The sequence below is a fragment of the Sceloporus occidentalis genome, unplaced genomic scaffold (assembly GCF_023333645.1).
Source record: "Sceloporus occidentalis isolate IW3139 unplaced genomic scaffold, rSceOcc1.0.p SCAF_10, whole genome shotgun sequence".
In the NCBI taxonomy this organism is placed as follows: domain Eukaryota; kingdom Metazoa; phylum Chordata; class Lepidosauria; order Squamata; family Phrynosomatidae; genus Sceloporus; species Sceloporus occidentalis.
In genome coordinates this window covers 9210370-9236234 of record NW_028316990.1, presented here as the reverse complement: position 1 = coordinate 9236234, position 25865 = coordinate 9210370, and the positions used below count along the sequence as shown (strand labels likewise).

Sequence of the window (25865 nt, the reverse complement as noted above, 5' to 3'; positions counted from 1 at the left end):
CACAACTGACCTTGTAGTGCCCATTGCTGGCTGCGTCATGCAGTGGAGTGTCATCATCCAAGCCCTTGGTGTTGACCTCAGCACCTGCAGCAAGCAACTGCTTTGCAACGTCATAATAACCCCGGTTGCATGCCTCGTGCAAAGCTGTCCAGCCTGCAAAGGCATACACAAAGAAAGCACATACACATATGACACAGATGGCATACTTCAAATCAGTAACCATTTCACCCAGCAGGGCTTCAGTTGATGGCACTGGGCAGCAATGCGGTGGTTTGCCTGCAGAACCATTTCTAAGCCTTGTGTTAGTTTCAGATCACAGAAGCTTGTCTACTTCTGTGTGGTATTTAGCTCATCCATGTATACACCCATCTCCACCATTAGAAATAAGTACAGAAGTTAAATAACTGGGATTGGGGGGTGGGTGGGGTTTGAACTTGAAATTGCCAGGAAAAAAGGCAGGCTGTTTCTTTGAGATGCTGCAAGAAACTCACTGCTGGACTTCTCTCCCTCCGCACTGCTTCCAGCCTCTTAAGTAATGAATGAAGAAAAGGTATGTCTAACATTGTGACTTGCAACTGGAACTTATCTTGATCAGGGGGCAATGCTAAATGCACATGTAGTTGAGACGCACTCAACTACAGCTCTTCAGGGTGATGTTAGGACAATTTCCAATAACTATCTGGTAGCTTGTGAATACAACCATTATGAGAAAAACCTAACTTCCAGTGAAGATGATGAAATGCCTGTTAAATTCATGACAAAGGGAGGTTAACAGAACTATGAAAGAAATGAATTGGGACTACCCAGCGCATGGGCAGGAAGTGTAGGGCCCTCCAGTTTTGCCACACTGCAACTGTCACCAGCCTTGTAGACAGCACAGCCAATAGTAAGTGATAATGTTAGCGCAGTCTAACCAAATCTGGAGGCCTAAACTTCAGGTTTACTGAGGTATGTCAGTAAGCTAACATACCTCAGTGGCTGAAGGCAGGCCAGAGAGGGGGCAAACATCTAGCTGATAAGTGGAAAAAATGGGAAAGGGAGAAAATGTAACAGTAGACAATACCAAGAGTTAAAGTAATATGGGTAAGTGGACTATTACAATTAAGAATATATAACCAAGTTGAATTTGTTTTTTTTTTGTTTGTTTGTTTTGGTATTTTGCAAATAGATGCAGACTCCCAGAGTCAATGCAATGGATAGCCTATTAAATCTTCCAACACCAGCATCCCATTTAACAGAAATATGATACTGCAGGGCTAACTAGCTGCAAAAAATATCCCTGAGCTGGATGACTGCCCTCCAATCCACCCAAACTGTCTGCCTGCACACTCCCCTGAAACGTCTAATCCAGGTCAAGCTGGCAAACGTAATCAGGCAGGCGCCAACGTGTTTCCTATAAATGCCCAGCCAAGGAACAAATCTGACCCTTCTCTCTCCACCGCCTGCTTTCATTTTCAGAGTGGTTACCTGCGAAGTCTTTCACGTTGACATCCGCACCCTCGATAATGAGTTCTTTGATACGTCTGGCATCCCCGCGAATAGCCGCCCGGTGCAGCCGGGTCTCTCCACGCTCATTTCGCTTGTTTACTTTATCTTTGGTTTTGGAGGCAGAATTAGGAGTTCCCTTCTGACAAACTGTAGACTGAGAGGGATGCTTTGGTGTTGTATCTACTGCTGGCAGGAAGGAAGGAGGGAAAGCACATATGAAGGAGGAGCTCACTTCAAACCCCAAGCCCCAAAGCCTTTAGAGGGAGCTCTTGCCATACAGTTACTCTCCTGCCTTCCAGCAGAGGTGACTGCTTCTGGGGAATGGAGGAGGGAGAGGGGGAGTTAATCTTCTGAAGCAAAGGAATGCCTTTGCACGCACAATGGAGACATTACTGGAAGACTGTGATTAAGCAAAGACGGTAGAAAGCAGCTGGGGCTCCTCTCCAGAAAGAAGGAGCCCAGGATCTACCAAGGGAGGAAGAGAAGTCTCTGTTCACCAGCTGCAAGGATACAAACCTGGGGAAACTGATGGCACACCAAACAGACTTTTGCAGCAGCTAAGCTCTAGGGAGGACAACAAGGCCTAGTGTGACATTAATAAACACATATGGTCTTGCTTACACACCTGGACTGTTTGCTGACTCCTCCGCTGTCATCTGCATAAGAAGGGCAACCTGCTGGCGCTCAGACAGTGGATAACCTGCCCGGATTCCTGAAAGCCCCATGCCAAAGAGGAGGCTGGGCTTCCGAGTTGCAGGCTCTTTTTTAATCCTCTTTCGCTCAGGACCCTGCTTTTCTGTGAAATCAAGACACAGGACAAAATGGAATCATTTTTGCAACTGAAATGAACTCTTTCCAAGCACATTTATTAACAAAGGCTTCTTCTGCAGAGTTTGCCCCAGCCCCACAGTAGAGTGGGAAACAGATTTTGAGCTTTATCTCTTGAGACAATTCTTTTAAGACTCTCCACAGTAAAAGTTTTAGGCTTAAAAAAAAAAAGTATACCCCTCTTTCCACTGTTAAAAATATTGCTCAAGAGAGGCTACAACATGAATAAAGTAACAAAATTCACAGCTAAGGAAAGCCTTTATTAGGACCAACCAAAATGTCACGGATGCCAGCCTGATTCTTCATCAGATCAGGTGATACAAAAAATAGGGCATGGCAAAAGAAATGAAAAAATCCAAGCATTAAGGCTGGATGGCGAGGCCTTGAGGTCTACTCATGTCAGTGCATTTTCATCTTCTTTTGAAACAGCCAGGAAAAGCATACAGGTAAGCTCTCCCTTGCACTGGGCTGGAAAGGTGTGTTCTTTCTGGTAGGGCTTACTGACAGGTTAAAATGAGGTTGTGCTGCTCCAAAACTGGGAGGGCTGTGTGCGTGTGTTACTCCTGCGCCCCGTAGTTTGTGGTGTCAATCCTGCTTGGTGTCTGGCTTCCAAAGCGCTCCTTCCCTACACTGTTCAGGCCACCCTATTTTAAGGGTTGCATCAGTCTCACAGCAGGAGTTAATAAACCACACAGGTATGCTCCAGACTGTTTGGCAGTTCAGCTGCTCTTGAGATAAAGAATACACAGCTGCTCCTTCTGCATACAGAGCTGCGGCATTACAATAAGACAAAACCAACATACACACACAGTTGCCTTGTTTCCCATTCAAGAGCAAAGGGCTAGTTGTGTCACTGCACATTCATTCTGGGGAGAAAAGGCTTCTGGCACTGAGGAGCTTCCGCTTTGACCAACTGAACTCGAAGAGGTGCTCCTTGTCCAGGAGCAAAATGGCTGCTCACCCGCCCCATTTTCTGTTTTAAGCGGGGTGCATTCTATTTTGTGACCCTGACTTGGAGGAATGGGAAACTTCATTAGCCTACAAGGCGACCTTCTCTCAGACCCATGACATTGCCAACATCTTCAGGAGCCCCATGGCAGTAGCAGCCTTCAGGAGTGGATGGATGACTAACCTCCAGCCCTCTCCCTTGCCCCACTGCAAGACCTGACAAAGTTATTTGCTGCCCCGTTTTCTTTCCTAAGCCTCCTCTTCCTCTGGCTCCTTGTAGATTCCAGTGGGGAGTTGGATTAGATTTCCCTCTCTTCAGCATCTTTCTAATTTCTTCCTCTCCAGAACCGTTATGTTTTTCCATAACCCCTGAAAATTAATGTGCCCATTTCAGGTTCAGCCCCTTGTTCAGGTGCTAACTTGTTATAGCAAACACTAAAAATGCAAGTTAATACACTGCTGCTCTTTCTGGTCATTTAAGTCCGTAGCTGCAACATCCCACACGGTTGCCGGATTCAGCAAAGGTTTTGTGCTTACTGCATCAAGGGTTTAAAAATGAACTGTAATTGTAAAATGCACAGAAGCATTTTCAGGTTGATTCCTCTCTGAGTGTGCATATTTATTTATTGAATTTACACTCCACTTTCCCCCCTAAAATGGGATTCAAAGCAGCTCACAGTATAAATTAGGACAAAATAACTAAAACAATGTGCATTCAAAAACAAGAAAGCTGTAGCCTAGCATTCTAAAAAGGATTTTGGTGGATGGCTTTTACTTGTCTACAGACAACCTCCGAATCTCAAATAGTTACTTATTTAGAGAAGGACACACAACATGGATGGCCCAAGCCCTTGCCACAAACCCACATGCCAACTCTGCCCACACTTTGACTTGGGAAATGTCATCTAATGTCAGGACCTAATCACATAACCCACAATATTAGAGGAACTTTTGCTTGCTCATCCTCAGTCTAGTGTAATATGTGCCATCCTCTGCCCTTCAGTGCTCTACAGTGGGCAAACAGGACAGTCTCTGAGCCAGAGGATAAATGGACATAAATCAGACTTTATGAATGGGAATATATAAAAACCAGTTGGAGAACACTTCAGTCTTTCCATCTAAGACCTCAGAACAGCAGTTCTTCAATAACAACACTTCAAAGGGCAACAGGAAAGAAACAGGAGAACTGGGATATATCTGCAAACTCCAGTACATTTGGCAGTGGATTGAACAGAGACAATGGTTTTCTGGCACACTATACATATTATATACACACTATACATATTAGCAAGTTGAGAAGCTGGAGCGTGTCCAAAGGAGGGCGACCAAAATGGTGAAGGGTCCAGAAACCATGCCTTATGAGGAGAGACTTAGGGAGCTGGGTATGTTTAGCCTGGAGAAGAGACGGTTAAGAGGTGCTATGATCGCCCTCTTTAAGTATTTGAAGGGATGTCATACTGAGGAAGTGAAAGGGCAGGCCCAACACCACTGGGCCTGAAGAGGAAGAGCCCTCCCCTCCCTCCTTCCAACTGTCATCTTCTGGCCTTAGAAGGAGTGAAAGGACAGGCCCAGCACCATCGGGCCGGCGTCAATTAAGAAAAAGAGCCCCCCCTCCAGTCCATCTGCCTTGGTCCAGGCCTCAGAGGAAAAGAAGAATGCTGGACCTGATCCCCTTCTCTTTTTGTGTTGTGTCTTTTTAGATTGTAAGCCTGAGAGCAGGGAACCGTCTATTATCTCCTCTGTTGTAAACCTCCCGGATTCCCAGTGATTGGGTGGCATATAAATTATTATTATTATTATTATTATTATTATTATTATTATTATTATATTGAGGAGGGAGCAAGCTTGCTTTCTGCTGCTCCAAATAAGAGGACATGGAGCAATGGATGCAAGCTCCAGGAAAAGAGATTCCACCTCAACATTAGGAGGAACATCCTGACAGTAAGAGCTGTTTGACATTGGAGCACATTACTTTGGAGGTCTTTAAACAGAGGCTGGATGGCCGTCTGTCAGGGATGCTTTGTTTGTGAGTTCCTGCATGGCAGAATAGGGTTGGACTGGATGGCCCTTGAGGTCTCCTCCAACTCTATAATTCTAGTTAACACCTCATTTTATCACAACTCCCTTCTGGTTCCCAGCCAGCATCATACTACATTCCAAGAATTCCCTCCATCATTCGTGTAGTTTATCTGCTCATCTTGCTTTAGGCAATATCTCTCCTCCCAATTTATTTTATTTATTTAGTCGCCAATGACCATCTTTAAAACTGAACTTGTCACTTCATCATCATCATACCCACAAGTTTTGCATTTCTGCTACTATTCACACACACATCCCTACCTGCTCACTCACAAGTATACATGTCTGTGCACAGGCTCTGCCCTTCACTCCATACATCTGACTCGGTCTGTGAAAGCTTATGCTACAACCTTCTTTCTTTCCATTTCCAAGATTCCTTTGCATCCTAAAATACATTGATTATGGACTGACCGTTGCAGGATAAGCCACAGATTTATTTAATCACAAACCTAGTTAGACCTCCAGCAACATCCATGATCTTATTCTCAAGTGAGCAAAGAGGAATTGTACAGTGTGACTCATAAATTTAAGAAAACATATGTGTCTCCATTCCTCATGGTTTGTGAAAAAAGAGGCACCGTCACTGTTACACACATCACATGATCCACTTGCAAACATTACTGTTTTCCATGGAGCTTTTCCTCCTAATACTTTTTCCATGCCAGGCAGAATAAAAGCCTAGCCCTGACAAGCCTAAATATGCTTTAGTAACACCAGAATATGTCAGAAAAGCCTCAGGGAACGAGGCAGCAGAGGAGTAAAAGAAGCCCTCTGAGCATGCCCTAATGGAGACAGTTTTAACACAAACCGTGATTTAAGGCTCAGGGGGGGGGGGGGGGGGCATACAACCACATCAAACACCACACTGTTCTTACACCAGACACATTGGTGCCAACTTGTTTTGAGTGGCTTAGGAGGTGAGTGACATAAGCATTAGCTAAAGCAACGGCTCTCTGTGCCAGAAGGTTTTGTCCGACATCAGCATTGGACCACTTCGAGCCCCATTAGCCATCGTTCAGAGAAAAGGCAGGCAGACATGGCCCCGAGAAGCCCAAATGAAGTGCACAGATACACAGACAGCCATTCTCAAATCCAAGCAGTTGCTATGGTCCTTCAGAGGTGCTCTTTTTTGGAACGGAAAAAAAACATAACATTTTTGCCTAGGAAATGCGTTCTGCAAGTTAAGAAGAAATGCAATTATTTAACTGATCATGCTGACTTAACAGAAAACATTTTAAAATCTTTGCTACTGCACTCTTAAGATTTAGAAATGAATTGCTTCCAACCAAGGAGGCTTCCTTGCCTCTAACAATTTGTCCAGCCTAACAAGTCTGTGTCTGTCAGCAGGAGGTAACCATTAAGGATTTTCGATGTCAGAGTAGGGCTGGAAGAATGCTGCTCCTATGAGCAGGAAACCCCTGGATTGCTACCTCAAGGTATCTGGCTTTTTAAAACAAAACAAAACTGGAGTCCTACAGTATAACAATTTGTCAAATCTCCACAGTACAGATAGCGAAGGAGTCCCTTCCCCTAACTTCAAACCCAAACAAGGTGAGATCTAATGCCACCATCATGGTTAATGCAGTGGACCATGGATATCAATGAACCCAGATTAAGTGCTGGGTTCACACACTCCTCTTCTCTTCCCCTTATGTAGAGGAGCAACTCTGCTGGATAAGCATTATTTAAACAAACAAATTCAAAACACCTCGGTTCCATGGTCTTAAATCAGAGATCTTGGTTTCAAAGAACTCAGCTTCAAACATGGGGTCAAAAGCCGGTTTGTGCAACCACGGTTTTAACCCAAACTCCTGGGTCAAACGTAATGCTAAGCTGAGATTCTTTGGAGGTTTAAATGTAAACTACACTGAAGAGGGAGCAGCACATGCACCCAATGCTTTGCTCAGGTTCATGGAGGCTCTTCTGTCAACACAATGCAAAGCCTTATGTGCAAACAGAGCCAATGTAAGCAGGTCTCAAACTGGTCAATGCTGGTGGCTAAGAAAGGAGCCTCAAGCTGAAACTAACTGACACTAAATTGGAGTCTCAAGTGTGCTTACATGGCAAAGAGAAACAGGAATGCAACTCAGCCACTTAGGACAAATTGTATTATCTGGAAACCCACATCTCTCCACATGACCTGGGCTGAGTCTTATGATCTTTGGGGAAGGGTTTTCTCTCTCACTCACCACCTTCACAGTTTTGCTTGGACACAGGGCATGGGAAAGGGCCTCCTTGGTGGATATTCCCCGGTTAAGAAACTCCCTTCTGCTCTCTTTTTGCCGGCAAAGCCCTTCTTATTTATGGTAAACATGTCTGGTCAGAGCAGAAGGCTGCTGACTGTATTTTTAATATGTAATAATATTACATACATATACAATGTATATTATACAATAATATATATTGTATTTTATTCTATATTATTATTATTATTATTATTATTATTTGCATTGTATATAATATGTCATAATATACATTGTAATAAGAACGGAGATATCAAAATGCTCCAATTGCCTTGAGATTTTCCCTCTGATCTGGACTTCTGGTATCTGTGTTGGTAATGTTACGTTCCATCCTTCCAATCTCTATTTTAACCTACCTTCTATTTGTTAGCTCTTGTATGAGTGTGTGCTTTGTGTAAATGTTGGAATCCCTTTTGCTGTATCAATAAAAGTAAATTTTAATCTAGCATCCTGGAATCTAATTTCTCGGACCTGGTAGAAAGATCCCAGCCAGATGTTACCCTGGCACTCTCAGAAAGCTAATGACATAATTCCCTTAAGAAAATTAATTTGGAGCAATTTAGGTAACCAACGCTCTTGACAGGAGAGGGAGGCAGATGGCCAGGGCCTTTGGGAAGTGCTACTTGAAGGTGTTCCTGGTGCCACCTTGGCCTCCCAATGAATTTGGCTTTGCTCACTAGTTGTCTACCTGAGGGGCAAGGATTCAGGGAGGGAATGGGACCTGTCCTAAGGGCCTTGGTAGGTGAATCTAGCATCCCCTACCCCTGTTATAGAGTATGGCAGATTGGCTCAGAGACTGTAAAACATGGTTGCAACAGGCTGGGGAAAATGGCATGCATCCTCCAGCCTGCCTGTGAATCTTAGAAGGTAGAGAATGAATGTCACCATCACCAAGAAGTCAATCTTCTATGGTCAAGGACTGCCTGGCATTCCTAAAGAGAGGTGAAAACAGGACACAATCAATCATTTCCTGGCATTTTAATGCCCTGGTGGTGGGTGGGGGTTGCCATGATCCATGGGTCTCCAGTTGGCCAGCCATGAAAACAATAAGCATACCAGGCTCAACGTCTCCCCATGTTCAAAGTCAATGCAAACAAATAAACCGGTACCTGAGGTGGTGGCATGCTGCCATTAATGGAAGTTTTGGGAACAGACAGTATTTCACAGTCAGCCAATTAGAGGTGCATACACCTTCTAAAAGGCTATTTATAATGAAGTATGCCCAATTATTTCGCAAACAAAAGGGCTTGTGGCACATTACAGACAACTTCATTGAGGCATCTGCTTTCGTGAACCAGACAACAGTTTTAAAGGGTTACAGAACAGAAGAACAAGGGGAGAAACCTCAGTTGCTCCACACAGTTGATACCACACAAGCTGTCCACAACACTACAGTGCCCCAACAATCCCTGCAGCATTCAGAGACCCAGCATTGCATACTTGTGGCAGGGGGTTGTCATCTTTCCCAGCAACTCAGTCTTGCAGTTTCAATGCTAGAAGCATATGATTGCCCCAGAATGGAATGCCATCTCGGTCGCTGCCAACAAGCAAATAATAACCACACATTTGCCAAGCAAAGGAACAACGTAACCCACAAATACACACACACCAGCTTCAACTTGTGTTGTTTACTAACTACAAGGAAAGGGGGGGGGGGGGGGAAATGATATTCTATAACCAGACTTAATAGGTAATTTCTCCTTATGCGCCTCACCAATAATCCTAATTTCATAGTCAACATCTGGCAGATCCTGACCACAGAATTGCCCAGGAGGACCTAGAAATTGCTAGAGCGCTGTTCCCTCAAGTTAAAAAGAAATAATGTTTTTTTATTGCCCTGTGCCCCTAACTCCAGTGAATATGGAGGGTCCACTGCAGTGTGTTTCTTTGGGGAAGTTTTTAGTTCCACAGAAGCACCAAACTCCCTGGCTGTACATTACTAATGCAAGGAACTGCGAACTAGAGCCGCACCAGTCAATTCAGCCAGCAACTCTCCTCTTCTGTGACATATTCCAATTGATAAACACTGAATATTTCCCTACAGCATACAGCATAACTAGGGAGAGAGCAGAGAGGTGCCACGCTGAGAGATGGCGTGCTGTCCCAATTCTGGAACAGCATAGGATGTTCTGACTTTCTGCCTCCTGCTGATGGCTTTATTTCAACAAGCTGCTGGAGGCAAAGACAGTCGTGGTGGAAGGGCCATCCTAAATGGATGGAGTGAGCTGGGGCACCACATGGTTGTGTTTGTGTCTGGCTGCCTTCTCAATGAAGTCATTGTGGAGTCACCCAAAGGCCTCTCGGGAACAGCGGTGCTTCAGTGACTCAGGTTTGAGATGGTGCTCTCTCTGGAAACGAAAGCCTTTGGGAATTGAAAATAGTGTCAAGGTGGCTGGAGAGAAGGCCTCCAACTGCCCCACAAAGACAAACAACTGGAGATCAATGTGGAGCCCCTGAACCCCAAGCAAGGAAGGTGAGCAAAATGAATCAAGAAAGGCTCCTTGCGACATAAGCACAGGCCACTCTCAGGATTAATGCACAAGATAGTACTTTCCTCCATTTGTCGTTGTTGTTGTTGTATGCCTTAGAAGAGGCTTGACTTTGCCTTCCTCCAAGGCTGAGAGGGAGGGACTTGGCCAAAGTCACCCAGTGGATTTCCATGGGCGAGTGAGGATTTGATCCTGGTCTCCAGAGTCATAGTCCAGTGCTCAAACCACAACAACGCATTGACTCAAAAACCATGCTTCCGTCCATTACTGAACATTAAATCTTACACACACAGTTAATATTCCATATGCCATCTGTCATACTTCTTCGCCTTCTCTGGTTGGCCCCAGAGCTCTTCGGTGCTTACCTAGGCCTTGGCCATGAGCCATTTGGAGATGAGATAAGCGTCTGCCAACCTAGAAAAGACCAGATTACTAGGACCAGGTATTGCAACCACAGCCCTTCCATAAGAATGAATCATAGCATCAGTTCTCTTGCTAAAATATGAACTTTGATCATACCAGGGTGACGCTGCAAAAAAAATAAAAAAATAAATACAGGCCATAGTAGATTTGTATCTGGCAGAGGATGTGGGCAGGAAACTGCTAAATCTTCCTTCTCAGAAGGGCTTCATTATGCATCGGCTGTAAAATACAGCTCAGGTCTAGGTTATGGGAAGGACTGCACTCTCCAAGAGAAGCCTGCCCAGGTTTTGGGATATTCAGGGGAGGCCTTTCTCTTCACCTCATCCTCTGACATGTGCATCTGGTAGGAAGATAGCAAAGGGCTGGACTGGCCCTCTCCATATTTTTTTAATGTAAGTCTGGGTTTTATGAGAGTGCTTCTCAAGTACTGTTTTCCGTTGGCCCTGCATTGCTTATGCCTTTGAACAAAAGCAAACTAAATTGGATGAGTTCTATAAGAACAAGGCTACTAATAGCAGAAATGGCCAATATCCCTGAACCCACTGCTTGTGGTTGTGTGTGTGTGTGTGTGTGTCAGTCCTGTTGTCAGAGCAACCAGCCCTTTTGCAAATACCTCTGTGCGCAGAATGAGTGGCCATCTGACCCCAGAAGAACACTTGGCTGTTTCCCTCCGTTGGAACAAAGCAAAGACAATAGACGCATGCTGCTCTCTCCAATACCTCCTGCATCCTGTGTTCCTATTTATCTGACATTACTCAATTCTGTCACGTCCTTAAAGCCTCGCAGGCTCTAAAAATTTGTCAGTCAGCAAAGCCTTGCTTCCCCACCTTACAACCCCTTTTCTGAGAAAATTTTAAGACTGTATATAGTCCTTGCTGCATCAATCCCGGGGGGGGGGGGGGGGGGGACATTGCCAGCCACCTCTTTATTGGACATTTCCCCTCTATTTGCAGCCATTTAGATAATCCAGGGAAAGATTTCTGTTCAAACACAGCAAGAGCTAGGTTAGGTTTCTTTTATTAATCCCCCTCCTTTTTGCATATATGACTGAAACTACAATAGGAGAGAGACTCAGGTAATGGTTTTCTGTTTATACCCCTTTTCCTTTGATGTTCCAAAAATGCAATGCTTTCTCACTAATAACCATCCTATTCCGGGCAACCTTTCCCTTCAGTTGACTTCTGCAACCCAGTAGGCAGTTTAATGACCATTTACATGCATAAAATCTAACCAAAGCCAACAGACCACCCTGGAGCAAGCAGTTGCTGAAAGCCAAGATAACGTGAGACTTCATTTGGGCCGCAGTTTATTAGGCTACCCCACACCTGCTTTCAGCACAAGGTCTATACCTGGAATCATAGAGAACAAGGCTATCCTGGTGGAGGGGAAAGATTTTATCTCCAAAGTGTTGTCAGATTTGTCACAGCAAGCTATAAAAGGTTCTTTCTCATCTACGGAGACTAATGGTAGTGGGGCATGAGCCACTTGGAAAAGACTCTTGGGAAATGTATCTACAGCCGAGGTTCTCAACCTTGGATCCTTCAGGCATCTTAGACTTCAGCTCCCAGAATCCCTGTTCATTTGGGCAAGCTGGCTGGGACTTCTGGGAGTTGAAGTCCAAAACATTAGAAGAGCCAAAGGTAGAGAACCATTGATCTACAGGGTAATGGCTGGGCATCCATACTTACTTGAGAAGTTAAGTACGCACTAGAATAGTGCCTTCTGACTCTAGGACCCTGTTTTATATGTCCTTGCAACAATAACAAGGCTGGAAGAGGCTCACTTCCCTGAAGAGATTTGGCTTTATGCGTTACCAAGATCAGTATGCTGGGCATCCTTATCAATTCCCTGAATATTATTGATACTGGGTTTACAGAAGCCATTTTCTATGTGCCTCAGCTGCTCCATCGGTCCAGCTGGTACAAGAGCAGCCATTCGGAGGAAGCAAAGCAAATGTGGCTCACTTGTGATCTTGAGAATGCTAGTCTTCACCTTCAGAGATAAAAATCTTTGCCATCGTGAACCACTTCCTTACTGCAGAAACGTGAATATACAAGGTGTGTGTTGAAAATACACTTGTCCTTCCATATTGGCTAGGGTTAGGGACGCAAGACCCCCGTGAATATGGAAAAACTGCAAATAACAAAAACACCATGTTTTTACTTGAGAGGACACCTCTCTAGGAATCTCTAGGTCCTCCAGGACAACTCTGTGGCCAACATCCGACAGACACTGACCATAGAACTGCGCTGGAGGAGCTACATAGGCCTAATAAGAGTATTCTCTCTAGGAATCTCTAGGTCTTTCAGTGCAACATTTAGTTAAAGTTGACCACAGAGTTGCGCTGGAGGATCTAGATATTCCTAGAGAGAACAATATTAATCAAAACTGTGAATAATCAAATCCGCAAATATCAAATCCGCAAATATGGAGGGACGAGTGTAATCTGAGGTAGAAAAAAGGCTAGTAAGATTATGACAAAAGCTAGAGGTCCATATTTAAACATGTTCTTAAACACCATGATTTGAAAGACATGCCTCAAGATATTTGAAGGAAGAATAGGACAACCTCTAAACTGACACACAAGCGAATCGGAGTCTACCAACCCATCACACAAACATACAAACACACACACTCCTGTATGGGCATCCATGCTGCAGCAAAGTTGTTAGATCAGAAAGAACTACTGTGGTGGAAGCCAAGAGAGATGACAATCGGAAAAGCAGCAAGAATTTTTCCACACAGTTAGCATTTCCAAAAGAAGATAAAATTCTTTACTTGGGTAAAAGAAGAAACCCAACAGAATCCCAGCAAGAGCCTCCAATTGAAGACGTGAGACATCTCTGTGAAACACAGGCAAAATGAACCAGAAGGTTAATAATTGCTGAAGGGCTGTTTTCTGTGTATCCTTGCAAACTGAGTTTATAATTAGAACAGGAATGCTTTCATTAACATTACTCAAATGCTACGGGGTTCTCAGAAGAAGCCCCAACCCCCAGGAAAAAAATAGATGCCAGAGAAGTTTGTCTGAGGATGCTACATTTTTAATCTTACCAACTCTGGAACTGTAGAAAATTCCTCCTCCACGGAACACTTAACATTAGAAGCCTGCAATCGATAGGGATAAAAATAAACTGAAGAGATTTCCGCACTCTCACTTTTATATGCTGGAATTAGACAGATGGGCTTTGGCTGGGAGATGCTAAATTCGCATCCTTCCCAGGAAGGAATCTGGTGGCTAACAATAAAAGCAAAGGGACTGGGCCTAACTTCTCACCTTGTCATTGGTTTGCTCTGAGATTCTGGGCATCTTTCCCATCTCCCTTCTTACCTACAAAATGGAGAGTGGTAGACCAAAAAAGTCTCCATCACAAATTCCCCAGGCATCAGGAGGCAAGAAAATACCCAAATTTTTCACCTTGCTTTGACTGGAAGCCCTACTTCGGGAATTCTGACCCAAGGAGCCCCCAACATTGTTTGAGCTGAGAAGGAGAGGAAATCAAGGTGGGGGATATATTGGTACATTAGAGATATATGAGGGGGCAAAGCTTTTAGAACTGAACTCTAGAAAGGACCCCTAATAATCCCTTTTATTAGGACCCCTGAAATAGACCTTTCCCTTGTTGACTGGACTATTTCTTTGGTTCTGCCTATCTTTGAATGCATCCAGAGCTTCAGTCTTTTCTCCCAGGCATCCCTTCCCTCCTCTGCCTTAGTCTTTCACCTGGTCCCTGGTTCACCAAGATCTGTAAACAAAACTGGGTGCATTTTCTGATCAGGAGAAAATACAGAGAGGAAGCAAAATGGATCAGTTCTTTGAATGTGTGCCAATTGTCAAATGAAAATGTGTCTTCTAGATGGAGATCATTTTCAGGCTCAAGCAATTTGCTAAGAGAGGCCCCCATGCCTTTTATTGAGCCTCAGAAGTCAGGAAAACAGCTGCGTGAAACTATTTTGGGAGTGCTTGGGGCTCGTTGCCTAGAAAAGCAGCGAATGACAGAAGAAGGCCGACCTCTGACCCCCCCCCCCAAAAAAAAAATGCAGAAGAGATCTGGTACAAGTTGGGTGTTCTGCCTGCCTTCTGGTTTGATGATACCCAAAGACAATATGGAAAAGTACTTTGCCAAGATGGATCTGTTCTTCAGTATTTCTGTATTCTGGACCTATCCAACAGTGTCAGCTATAGTTACAACCTCGACGGTAGTTCAACTATATTTTAACCTTTGTTTATTTTTTTAGTGATGTGAGTTTTTTACTTGTACCTGTTTTAGTTTTTGAAAGCCACCTTGAGTCCCATGGATGGGGAAAAGTCTCTCTTTCCCAAATACAAATGGTTGAAACAGCCGCCTATCTATTAGTGTCAGCTTCCACTTCTTCTTTTTTTGTACACTATATTTCAACCTGTATTCATTCTTGCTGATGCTCAAAGCAAGCTAAGTCTATTAGAGAAGAAGCAACAGCAACATTCAGCAAACTTCAAAGGCCCGTCATTTCCCAAAGAGAAACTGGAACGAGACTGCTGGCATTTTTGTCAAAAGACTGCACTGTTCGGGGGGAAAAAGGACTGCAAGCTAAAGGATTTTAACAAGCATGCTGGGCTGCTCATCCAAAATGCAGATTCTTAAGAGTTTCAGTATACTCAAATCTTAGCGGAAATGAATTAAGTCCTCCTGCGGTTCCTCAAAGAGACTGACTTCAGCTGACAATCTCATGAACTGGTCACTCAGAAAAACCACTAAACAAACACCTTTACACACAGTTGCAGCATAGACTGACTTAAACCAACACAATTTCAAATCGGTGGCTTAAAAGTGGTTCTCTGTTCTGAAATAAGATTTTTTTTCCTGAACTAAAAATGTCTATCAACTGGGTCAACTATCAACTATTAAAATATTGTGGGTTTGCAATTATATAGACATACAACATAGGAACATAATCTAAAATCTTTAGCCATGTGATCCACATACTTTCTGTAGCTGTTTGCTCCAAGATAAGATATAGATTTTCATTTGGCTGTCTCTATACATATGAAGTGCTATACTACATATAAAGTCAGCCCTCTACATTTGAAGCTTTGATCTTTGGGGATTTGATTATTCACCAATTTGATTAGCATGTTCTCTCAGGGAATCTCCAGTTCCTCCAGTATGACTCTATGGTCAACACTCAGCAGAAGTCACACTGGAAGACCTAGAAATTCCTAGGGAGAACACTTCTCCAAGCATTTGTAGGTCCTCCAGTGCAATTCAATGGTCATCTTCTGGCAGATATTGACTACAGAGTTGTGCTGGAGGACCCAGAGATTTCAGGTAAAAAATCAGGGGTGTTTTTTATTTGCAGTTTTTCTATTTTCACATGGGTCCTGTGCCTCTAACCCCACCAATGTGGAGGGACCACTGTCATATGCAAGGCAAATTACTGCTCTATCACTGAAAGTTACAGTTGTAAGAGCATTGGCACCACCCTCTCCCACAAAATTCTGCATCAGGTTTCCCACAGTTGTCAGGCCAGTGCCCATAAGCATTGGAGATAGCGGAGGTATTCAAGGACGTGGATCCCAGATCCGCAAGTTAGGAGGGGACTGTATACAGTAGTATTTCCTTTTAAACCAGATTACTTTTTGACAAACTTACTATGGTTGAAAAACTAAAAAACAAGTCCGAAAAATATTATCCAACTGGGCAAGGGAAGGGAAGAGAGAACCATAAGTGTATGTTTTTATTAATTTTCACCCACTCTGTAAGAGAAAGCCTCTTGAAAAGGAGCCATGCTTTCTCTGAGTCTGTCCTGTTTGGAGTCGAAGAGTTAAAAGTCTGCCATCAGTGGCCCAGAGCGGTTTTGGCAAAGTCCCCCAAGTGTAACAGTAAGACCCATTGCTGGCCTAGAAGCAAGTATGTATGTAAACAGGAAGGACAGAAAGAGGGGGTGGGAAAAGCTGACTCGAGGCAGTAGAGGAGATGTTGTCATCCTCCTGAGTTTGGTTTCAGAAACCGAGACAGAAAGAGCAACCCAAAAATCCTATTCTCCTGGGGTGGGAAGGAGTCAGGAAAGGGGAGTGGGAGCATTGCAAAACCTGTAAGAAACCAGAGTGGCAAAAAGGTTGGATTCCCTCCCCAAACTCTTTTTCTTTTTGAAGAATAGGCTTGCTTGAATTGTCCCAGATTTACACTAGGGATGGCACAATAACAGTACTGTATAGATTTAAATCATCTGGCTGTTTTACTATTTTCCACCTTTTGCAGAAATTATAGCTGCAGATGTTCTTGGGGTCAAAAGTTGTTGCTTAATTTCTTACAGCGTCCATGGACTAGAATCTATCTTCATAAACAAACAGCGGGACCAACTTAAACAAGGCAAAAAGAGGCAAAAACAGATACAGCCCACGGACAGCAGAGAGCAGGAGCAAGGCCAAGGATTGGGACTAACTTCTAGCAGTTATTGACTTTTTAAGATATCAAGAACCATCAGCAAAATCATCCCTTTGCCAGAAACAGACATCAAAGCGCACTGCAAAAATAATCCAGTTTGAGACCGCTTCAATTCCCCTGGATCAGTGCTAGGAATCCTGGGAATTGTAATTTATTGTGGCACCAGAGCTCTCTGACAGAGAGAGCTAAATGTCTCACAGAAATACAGTTCCCAGGATTCCCTAGCATTGAGCCAGGGCAATTAAAGCAGTCCCAAACTGGATTATTTCTGCAGTGTGTTTTGGGCCATAGTTACCAATGCTTCTGGTTCAAGTCAAGCTAGGGATGTTTCTTAAAATCCCCGCCACACTCACCACAAAGTTTATTGTGATTTTCTGTGTTTAAAGCACCTATTTAAGATTTACTCTCTGGTTGTCACTTAACTCTTTGGTACAGAATAAAAGCTTCCAAGAAGACTACAGGGGTGTGAGAGCAATTCCACCAGCATCCTCTCCTGCAACATGGACAGGCAAGCTCACCTTGCACTTCCTCCCTGTCTGGACAATTCTAATGTATTCCGTATTGATCTTTCATTCGGCTGTGGACAGAGGCAGGTGAGGAACTGGCCTGGCCTGAAGTTAACAGCATGACGAGACTGGACAAGCGGCTGCCCTGATGGAGAGCCTGCCTCCCCAAGGCATGTATACCCTGCGCTGCTGGGAAAGTATTTCTAATTCTGAGGCAGCAGCATTCATTCAGGGAAGCAAGGAATCCGACGAGGCTCCAGGATCAGATTTCTGGGAATGGGGCAACCAGGCACTTAGGATTTCTGGAATGTTCTTTATTACATTCAGCTGAATGATCCCTCCACCCTCACCGCCCCCCCGGCAAACCTCTCATCTCCATTGTGGCTCACCACTTGCATGAAAAATGTACCAAGGCAAAGAAGTCGGGACTTAGTTTTTTGTCAGGTTTTCGAGCTATGTGGCCATGCTCTAGAAGGGTTTATTCCTGAAGATGCCAGCCACAGATGATGGCGAAACATCAGGAATAAGCTCTTCTAGAACATGGCCACATAGCCCAAAAAACCCACAAAAAAACTGTGGATGCTGGTCATGAAAGCCTTCGACTTCACAATTCAGGACTTCTAACTTTGTGGCTTCTTCTAAGTATATAACCAAAGAGCTGCTTTGATTCTCCACCATCTCCCTTACATGTAAAACTGCAAGCTAAGTGTGAAATTGCAGGAGTACAGTTGTGCCAGAAACGCAACATTTTTCTCCTTCCTCTTGAGTGGTCCTTGGATCCATTATAGATCCCAGGTTATACACTACACCATTTTGCTCCACAGAGAGAATATGCATCTCTGGCAGTCATAAGACCAGTAGATAGTTATTTAGAGCCTCCTCCCATCCATATGTTGTTTCCCATTTAGCATAAAATGAACTCAACCGAAGGTCTAATTCAGGGTTTAGAGGAAGTAAGGGGAAGAGAGAACAAGGGTGGTGGCAGGGAGCTGCTGGCTGTGTGGATCATTTATTGATACCTGAATATTGTGGGAAGCTTCCCATGCATTGCAATATCTCACTCAACACAAAGACAGGGCTATTCCAAAAGAAAAAAAGAGAAGTGGGAGGGGGATTAGTACCAAGATCACCTTATAGGTGCTGGGGGGGGGGGGGGGGATAAGGTGCTACATCCTGGCCCTTGCGGGAGACCTTCATTTTCAAGAGTATATTCCCAAGTACACAGCCAAACAAAGGATCAATAGGAATAAATCAGAGCTGCACAGACGGCAAGGGAGGATGGATGATGCTCCTGGGAGGAAGGATAAGACAGGCCCTGCTTTTCTTATTCACAGCCTCACGTGCGGAGAGTGACTCATCCTTACTGTGGGCACTGTAGCACATAAAAATGCCTGCGCTTTAGCAAATGTCAGCCTGGGTGGAAGAAAGTAGGTTCTGCATGAGCCCAGCCAAGTTTTGGAGAAGAACTGCGGCGTGCTGCTAGAGCCCCAGCTTCTATAGGCAAGGCAAGGAATCAGGAGAGAGAAAGAAAGAGGCATGTGTGGGAGAAAATGGAGACATTGGTTAATGTAAAATACATAAAATGTATGGCTAACATAGACAAAAAACAAAACAGGAAGAAGAGACTGGTAAGGGAGCCAGAGGAATATGAAGTGACCCTCAACACGTAGGACATAATCAGCATCAAGTTACAGAAAGGATGAGAAGACAGAGCCAAGATGCTCCTCCCCAATGAAAGGTAACAGACAGCCACAAATAAATCAAGAAAATGAGGGAAACGACTGTGAGGTTCTCTAAATGACAATAACAGGAATGGCAATACCTTCTAGCGCAGTACACAGCAGAGGGTTGAGCGACCCATATATAGGGGCCAGTTTTGAAAAAAGGCCCAGGTGCCTTAAATTTGTTACTGACTACTAGAAACTAGATTCTGTTTCCAAAAATCTGAAATATTTTTACTGCCCTGAACACTGAACCAGAACAGTGGGTCACCTGAACTGAAGAAGCAAATCTGTGTGCATCTCAGTATTGCCAACATCCCTTCCTTTGCAGATCCTAAGGCACCTACAAGTAACTCAAAAAATTAGAAGTGCCATTCCTTAATTAGGAAGCTTTAAAAGGGGCCTGCGTTTAAGAATGTATTTTAATGTGACTGTATGTTTTTTATTTAGGTAGCCTTCAAATCCAGATGGAATTGAAAGGGTAAAGTCATCCAACGAAGAATTTCCAAAAGGTTCTCAGTCAAAGTGTACCTTTCCTAGTCTAGTTTTTCTTTTTCTCTTTTTCTTGTAAATGAAACCCTAGATAGTCAAAGCAATAAATGTAAGGAGGGCTCAAACATTTAAAAGGAGATGCTCTCAAGTTACCACTGGGGAATGCATTTGGATGTATACAGTGGCAGTTAATCAAAGATGAAGCCTCTGATCATGGCGGCCTCAAAAATGCTTCTCTGCGATTATGGAAATTACTGCCAGGAAACAGTGGTTATGTCCATGGATAGTCAGAATTGTGCATTATGCTTTACACATACAAATGCACCTCTTTAGGCACGTGTTGCATGAAGGGAAATTATAATGTCTGAAACAAGCAGAAAAGAGAAGTCTGGACTACATGCCAAGGCTGTGAAAATCCCGGACACCTGGCCGCAGGGTTGCCTAAGAGTCTTGACATAGTTCTCCATCTGTCCAAGTTCCAAAATATTATCCTGGTTGCCAAGGAATTTGAAATATTTTCTTAGACCTACTGTTGCCCCCCTCAGGAAATGAAACGAAGACACTTCCATTCCTCAGCCCCAGTCAGAAAGCCAGAGAAGATGCTGGGATGGATGTGATGCTAATTCATGGGCTCAACTGTCAACTCTCTCTCTCTCTCTCTCTCTCTCTCTGTGTGCATTTAAATAAAGCTTCCTCTTAGACCTTTCACAGAAAGGAAGCTGCCCCAGCCAGGAAGGGAAGGCATCTCCTTTTCTACCCCCAAAAGCCAAACCGCTCAATGCCAGAATTTCACAGATGGCAGAATAATAATCTGAGCTGCACTTTCTAAGGATGATGTGTGAGAGCCTCAGTACACTATACTAGCCTTATAGGGTGCGGTTCGGAAGAAAGAGGCCCTGATATTCATTTAATTCACTTTATGGTTGCTAGGTGAGGACAGCCTCTTGGCTTTGTTTCCCCTCTTCCTTCCTCCCTTTCTTGCTTCCCTCCCCCCAAAAAGCGAAAGTTGCACTAAATGAAGAAAAGGCCCATGCAAAACGGGCCCATTTGAGTCCACAGCTGCACGGATGGCGCTGGAGCCAGCGACAGAAAGCACAGACAAGTAGCAGTTTTATACGCAGCCGCCGAGGCATTTCTCAATAAAGCCAGCGCCTCGCTTCTCACGGATCCTCCAGCCAATCGCACAACTGGTGACTAACAAGCCTGTTCCCATGGAAGCCGGTTGAACATACATACATCAGCCGCCGCCACCGCTGCTGCCAGTGAAGCAACCCAGCAATGCTCATATCTGGAAGCGGGGAGGAGGGGGAGCGCTGAGTTCATCTGATTCATCGAGCATCAGTAACCCACTAATTAGCATCACAAGCGCATGGAGGGATCAGGGCAAGGAGATGTTGGACTACAGCAGCAGCAGCAGCATTTTGAAAAGGCCCTCAAGTTAACCCTGGGTTGCCATTTTCCATGCCACAAAGGCATGCATGGCACAAGTGAGCAGAGCAAGAGAGGTCCCAGCATGACCCTCTTCTTTCAGTAACATGTGAGGTGGAGATTCAAAGCCATAACTTTGCTAGGCGTAGGCAAAACATGAGGCTGGGCAGCTCTGACTAAATGCAGGCAGGGCTATGAGGATATGAAGGAGCTGCTTTAGTGAGAATAGCAGGCTGAAACCACAACACTCTTTGCCTCGCTTGGTGGTTTTCAGCTGTTTTCCATGCAACTTACAGTGTGTAGCTTGTGGCAAAAATCCTAGCAACCAGCTGCTGGTACACCAAAGAACCTGATGCTGGTATTCAATATGTTTCCAGCCCCAGAATCTGGCATACTGCCTTAATAGTTTTATGTTGCTCGTAACATTTGGAACAGTTTACATTGGTCTGAGCTGTTCCTTTTCCTGGGGTTTTGTGATAAAGAGTAGGATATGACTATTTTGACCACGACCACCTCAGCCAAAATAATGCACTGATGGCACTCCTGAAAATCTCCACAGATATTCACAAATTGCTAGTCCTCATAAGCGTCATACAAACTTCTGGTCCTCATGATGCTGTGGTCTACAGTTAGCCCTCAGTGTCCAGATTCAACCATCCCCTTCTTGAAAACAACAACTAAATCTCCATGTATACAATAAGGGTACACTCTCCACTAGAAAGTGTGCTCGGCAATGCTGGAGAATTATACAAATTAAGGATTTCACTTCTCACTATGGCTGAACAGCCAGTGCCCAAGCCAAAACACTTTCAAAAAGGAGTTCATAGGGTGGAAAATTTCCCCAAGTAAAGATTAGCATATCAGAGAGAATGATCTAGCCTGGCATTTGACAATATTCTCTTCTACCATGGTCTCTCCACATTCGCTGGGGTTAGAGGCGAAGGACCCCTGTGAATGTGGGGAAAAACACAAATAAGACCTAACAGTGCAACTCTAGGGTCAACATCTGCCAGAGGTTGATCATAGACACATGCTGGAGGACCTACAAATGCCTAGAGAAGTGTTTTCTTTAGGAACTTCTAGGTTCTCCAGCACAACTCTATGGTCAGTTTCCAGCAGACTTGAACTGGAAGACTTAAGAGATTCCTAGAGAGAACATATTAATCAAAACCACAAATAAGGAAACCCGCATAAGTCAAAGCTGGAAATGTGGAGGGCCAACTGTATTTAATTATTTTGCATTTGTAGCTTGATTTTTGATTACAAACAGAAGGCCTAAACTCCTGGCAGGCCAATGTGATCGGCTTCACCCTTCTCCTCTCTTTGCAGCATCAGCCCCACTTTCATGCCGCAAGGACTGTGTGCCTCTGAGGACAAACTCTCAGCTTGAACAAGGAAGATATCACCTGGCTTCTGCCTTAAAGAGGAATTGCAGGATATAAGCGAAGGGCAAGGGGAGGGGGCCGCACAAACCAGGCAGCTTAAAAGACAGGCGCTTAATGACAGGGCAGAATCCGCAGCTGCTAGAATGACAGGCAAAAAGGCAGGTTAATGATCAATCCGGCACTGATGGATCGAAGGGCAGCAGTTTTCAGATTACCACACACTGGGCTTAAATTGCATTCTGCCTTCTGAAGATTTCCTCCGCAGGCTCCATTGAACGTGGGATTCTCCCTTCCTTCCTTCCTTCCTACAGCAGCCGACTGTGAAATCTTGCACTGTGCTGGTAAACAACTGCTGCGTTCCTCTCCGCTCCAAAGATAGCCAAGCTTGACCGAGCCTAAGACTTCCTGTAACATTTCGGCTGCTTGCATTTCAGGAAAGGCACTCAAACAAGTTAATATCTGAAAGTGTTCCTCAAGATCCTTTTTCCTAAAAGATGCAAAAAACATAATCTAGTTTCTTTGCTTTTTTCCCCTGCAAGTCTTCTGCAGTTTTTTTTCTTTGCTCCACAGAAAGGTATAAGGAAGAAACCTTTAAAAAGTCTGACTGCAAAATATATATTCCCCTCTCAAACCAGAAGGTAAGTTACTAGCAGCAGAAACGTTGGATTTGGACCTTTGCTTCAACTAGCAGATCATCCATGACATACCATGCATTGCTAAGTCAAGTCTGCCATAAAACTGAAAGACTGACAAGACAACCTACGCACTGAGTTGCTGCCCAGCATGAAGAAACCTAAATATTGCAGCACATTCTGTATTCTCAGCACAGCGCACAAGAGAAAACTCCCAAAGCCTAGACACAAGGCCAAGTTACAGGCTGCCAAAACAAAGCAAAACATTTTTGCAATTCTGTGTGTGAAAGGACTGATGCCACACTTAGGAACTCAACCTATCCCCCTCCTCCACTACAAAAATACACAACTTGCAGCTGCCCAAGATCATTCTAGATTATATGTTCTGATAGGTCAAATTCTTTCTCCTTGGACTCTTGACACTCCTCCTGCTCCTAGCTCCTAACCAACTTACTACCATTTGCCTCTTCCTATGTTCCTTGAGTCTGCCTTCCTTATGTTGAAGTGCCACTGCCTTCTTGGAAAGGACGTTGAAGGGATTCTATGGGGAAAGACTGTACTGTACAGTGGTCCCTCCACATTGGCTGGAGTTAGGGGTGAAGGACCCCCGTGAATGTGGAAAAACTACAAATAAGGAAACACTATTCTTTTTTACCTCTCTAGGAATCTCCAGGTCCTCCAGTGCAAAGCTATGGTCAACTTCTGCCAGAAGCTGATCATAGAATCATGCTGGAGGACCTACAAATGCATAAAGAAGCATTTTCTCTAGGAACTTCTAGGTTGTCCAGCACAACTCTATGGTCAATTTCCAACAGAACTGCACTGGATGACTTAAGAGATTCCTAGAGAGAATATATCAAATTTGCAAATAATTCAATCCGCAAAAGTCAAATCCGCCAATGTGGAGGGCCAACTGTAATATGAACAATATGTAGGGGAGACCTGGGACATGCACTTACAGTCATTCAGTATCAGACTTGCCAATTCTCATCCAGGCCCTGTTCAACTATTCTTACCTAAGTAGCTCTAGGTACCTGGAACAAAAATCTCCTTTTCTGAACATTTTCATTAGAAAGCAGGCTCTCCTTAGAGCGCTTCTTTCCCCATATCTGAAGGAGAACACCAGGCCATTCAACTGCCAGGTGTGGAGGGTGCGAGGGGACCCTCACCTGTGAGACACCACCAGTGGATGCTGGAAGGGGCCGCCCTGATTTAAGGAGCACGTCAACCATCTGCAAGCAAGCAAGCACCTCTGAAACAGTAAGAGCAGAAAAACAAATCAACCATATGACACAACACAGCAAGAGCGAGGGAGCATATGGCTCTGAAGGGAGGAGTCTGGCACTTTCCTATCCTTCCATGACTCAGCCGCCAACCGCTCAGGAAAAACCGGGCAAGAGAGGCGGCCAGCCAGAGCGGACACAGGATTGTTAGGAGCTTGCCTTGCTGGCCATTTGCACCACCGCCTCTTCCTCCTCCTCCTCCTCCATTTGGTTTGCTTCAAAGCCTTTCCACAGCGGTGGTGGTTGGGATTGCTTTTCGCCTTCTTCTTTTCTAATGATACACCCCCACACCGGATTTTAGAGAGAGAAGAGGAGGGCCGGGCTTCATCTGGAAGAGCTCCAAGCCCTTGTCTCAACACAGCACCAAAGATCTGCCCGAGGCTGCAGCAAGAAAGGATTTCTAAAGTATGTTCTTGGCCTCTGCTTTCTTGTTCCATTCTGTCTTGGAAGCAGCGTACATAATTATATGCAGAGTAAATGTCTGTACTAAACAGAGTATGCGTGTGTGTGTTGGGAGGAATAGGCCAAGTGTTTCTGGCACATTTTGGAATCTGTTGGGGGCAAGGCAGGGAAAGCATATGAACTGTACAAGGTGGGCAACAACAACAGGAGGAGGGTGGTCTCAGGGGCAGGCAATGCACCGCTTCCTCAAAACACTGTAATAGATATCCCAAACATCTCGCCTGACTTTTTATATAGACCCAGGCAGGAAACTGGCGTAGAGGGTCGGTGCACCTGGCCCAATAAAAGGGCGCACACAATCTGTGCCATTGTGGACCACGTCTGCCCCTCTCTTATGTAAACAAATGCAGCACCTTAGATTTTTGTGGGGGTTTTGGGCTCTGTGGCCATGTTCTAGAAGAGTTTATTCCTGACATTATGCCAGCAGCTGTGGCCGGCATCTTCAGAGGCTGGCATTTTCTCTGAAGATGCCAAAGCCACAGATGCTGGTGGAACATCAGGAATAAACTCTTCTAGAACATGGCCACAGAGCCTGGAAAACCTACAAAAATCTATGGATGTCAGCCATGAAAACCTTTGACTTCACAAACGCAGCACCTGCTCCTGAGCTGCACGCACAGGTGCTTTAAGAAACTATTTCCCCTATTGCTATTTATTTGACATTTTAATATATTAAGAAGGAAGGAAGGAAGGAAATTGAGAAAATGAAATGGGCCACCCTGCCTACAAAAGGCATGATTTCTGTTTGTGTTGCATGCCTTCAAGTCATTTTTTGACTTAGAGTGACACTAAGGTGAACCTATTGTGGGGTTTTTGTGGCAAGATTTGTTCAGAGAGCGTTTGCGATTACCTTTCCCTGAGGCTGAGAGAGTGTGACTTGCCAAGGTCACCCAGTGAGTTTCATGGCCAAGCCAGGAATCGAATCCTGGTCTCCAGAGTTGTAGTCCAACACTCAAAACCACTACGCCATGCTGGAGTCATGATTTGTAGACTGCAGTTAATACAGTATGTTTATGTATAACCTGACTTC

General features: G+C 44.4%; 1 protein-coding gene across 3 annotated transcripts in view; it reads right to left on the bottom strand.

Annotated features, from left to right (window-relative positions):
* The window catches only part of ANKRD11 (ankyrin repeat domain 11), a 173260-nt gene that overhangs the window by 19890 nt on the left and 127505 nt on the right, over positions 1-25865 (bottom strand). For 2 of the 3 annotated variants that reach the window (XM_089477103.1, XM_089477105.1), the window contains 3 exons: positions 2114-2284; positions 1468-1674; positions 11-153 (listed from right to left, as the gene is read on the bottom strand). In XM_089477103.1, the coding sequence (XP_089333229.1) occupies positions 11-153; positions 1468-1674; positions 2114-2284 (521 nt within the window). The remainder of the gene's footprint in view (positions 1-10; positions 154-1467; positions 1675-2113; positions 2285-25865) is intronic. The other variant, XM_089477104.1, reaches the window with a different exon arrangement.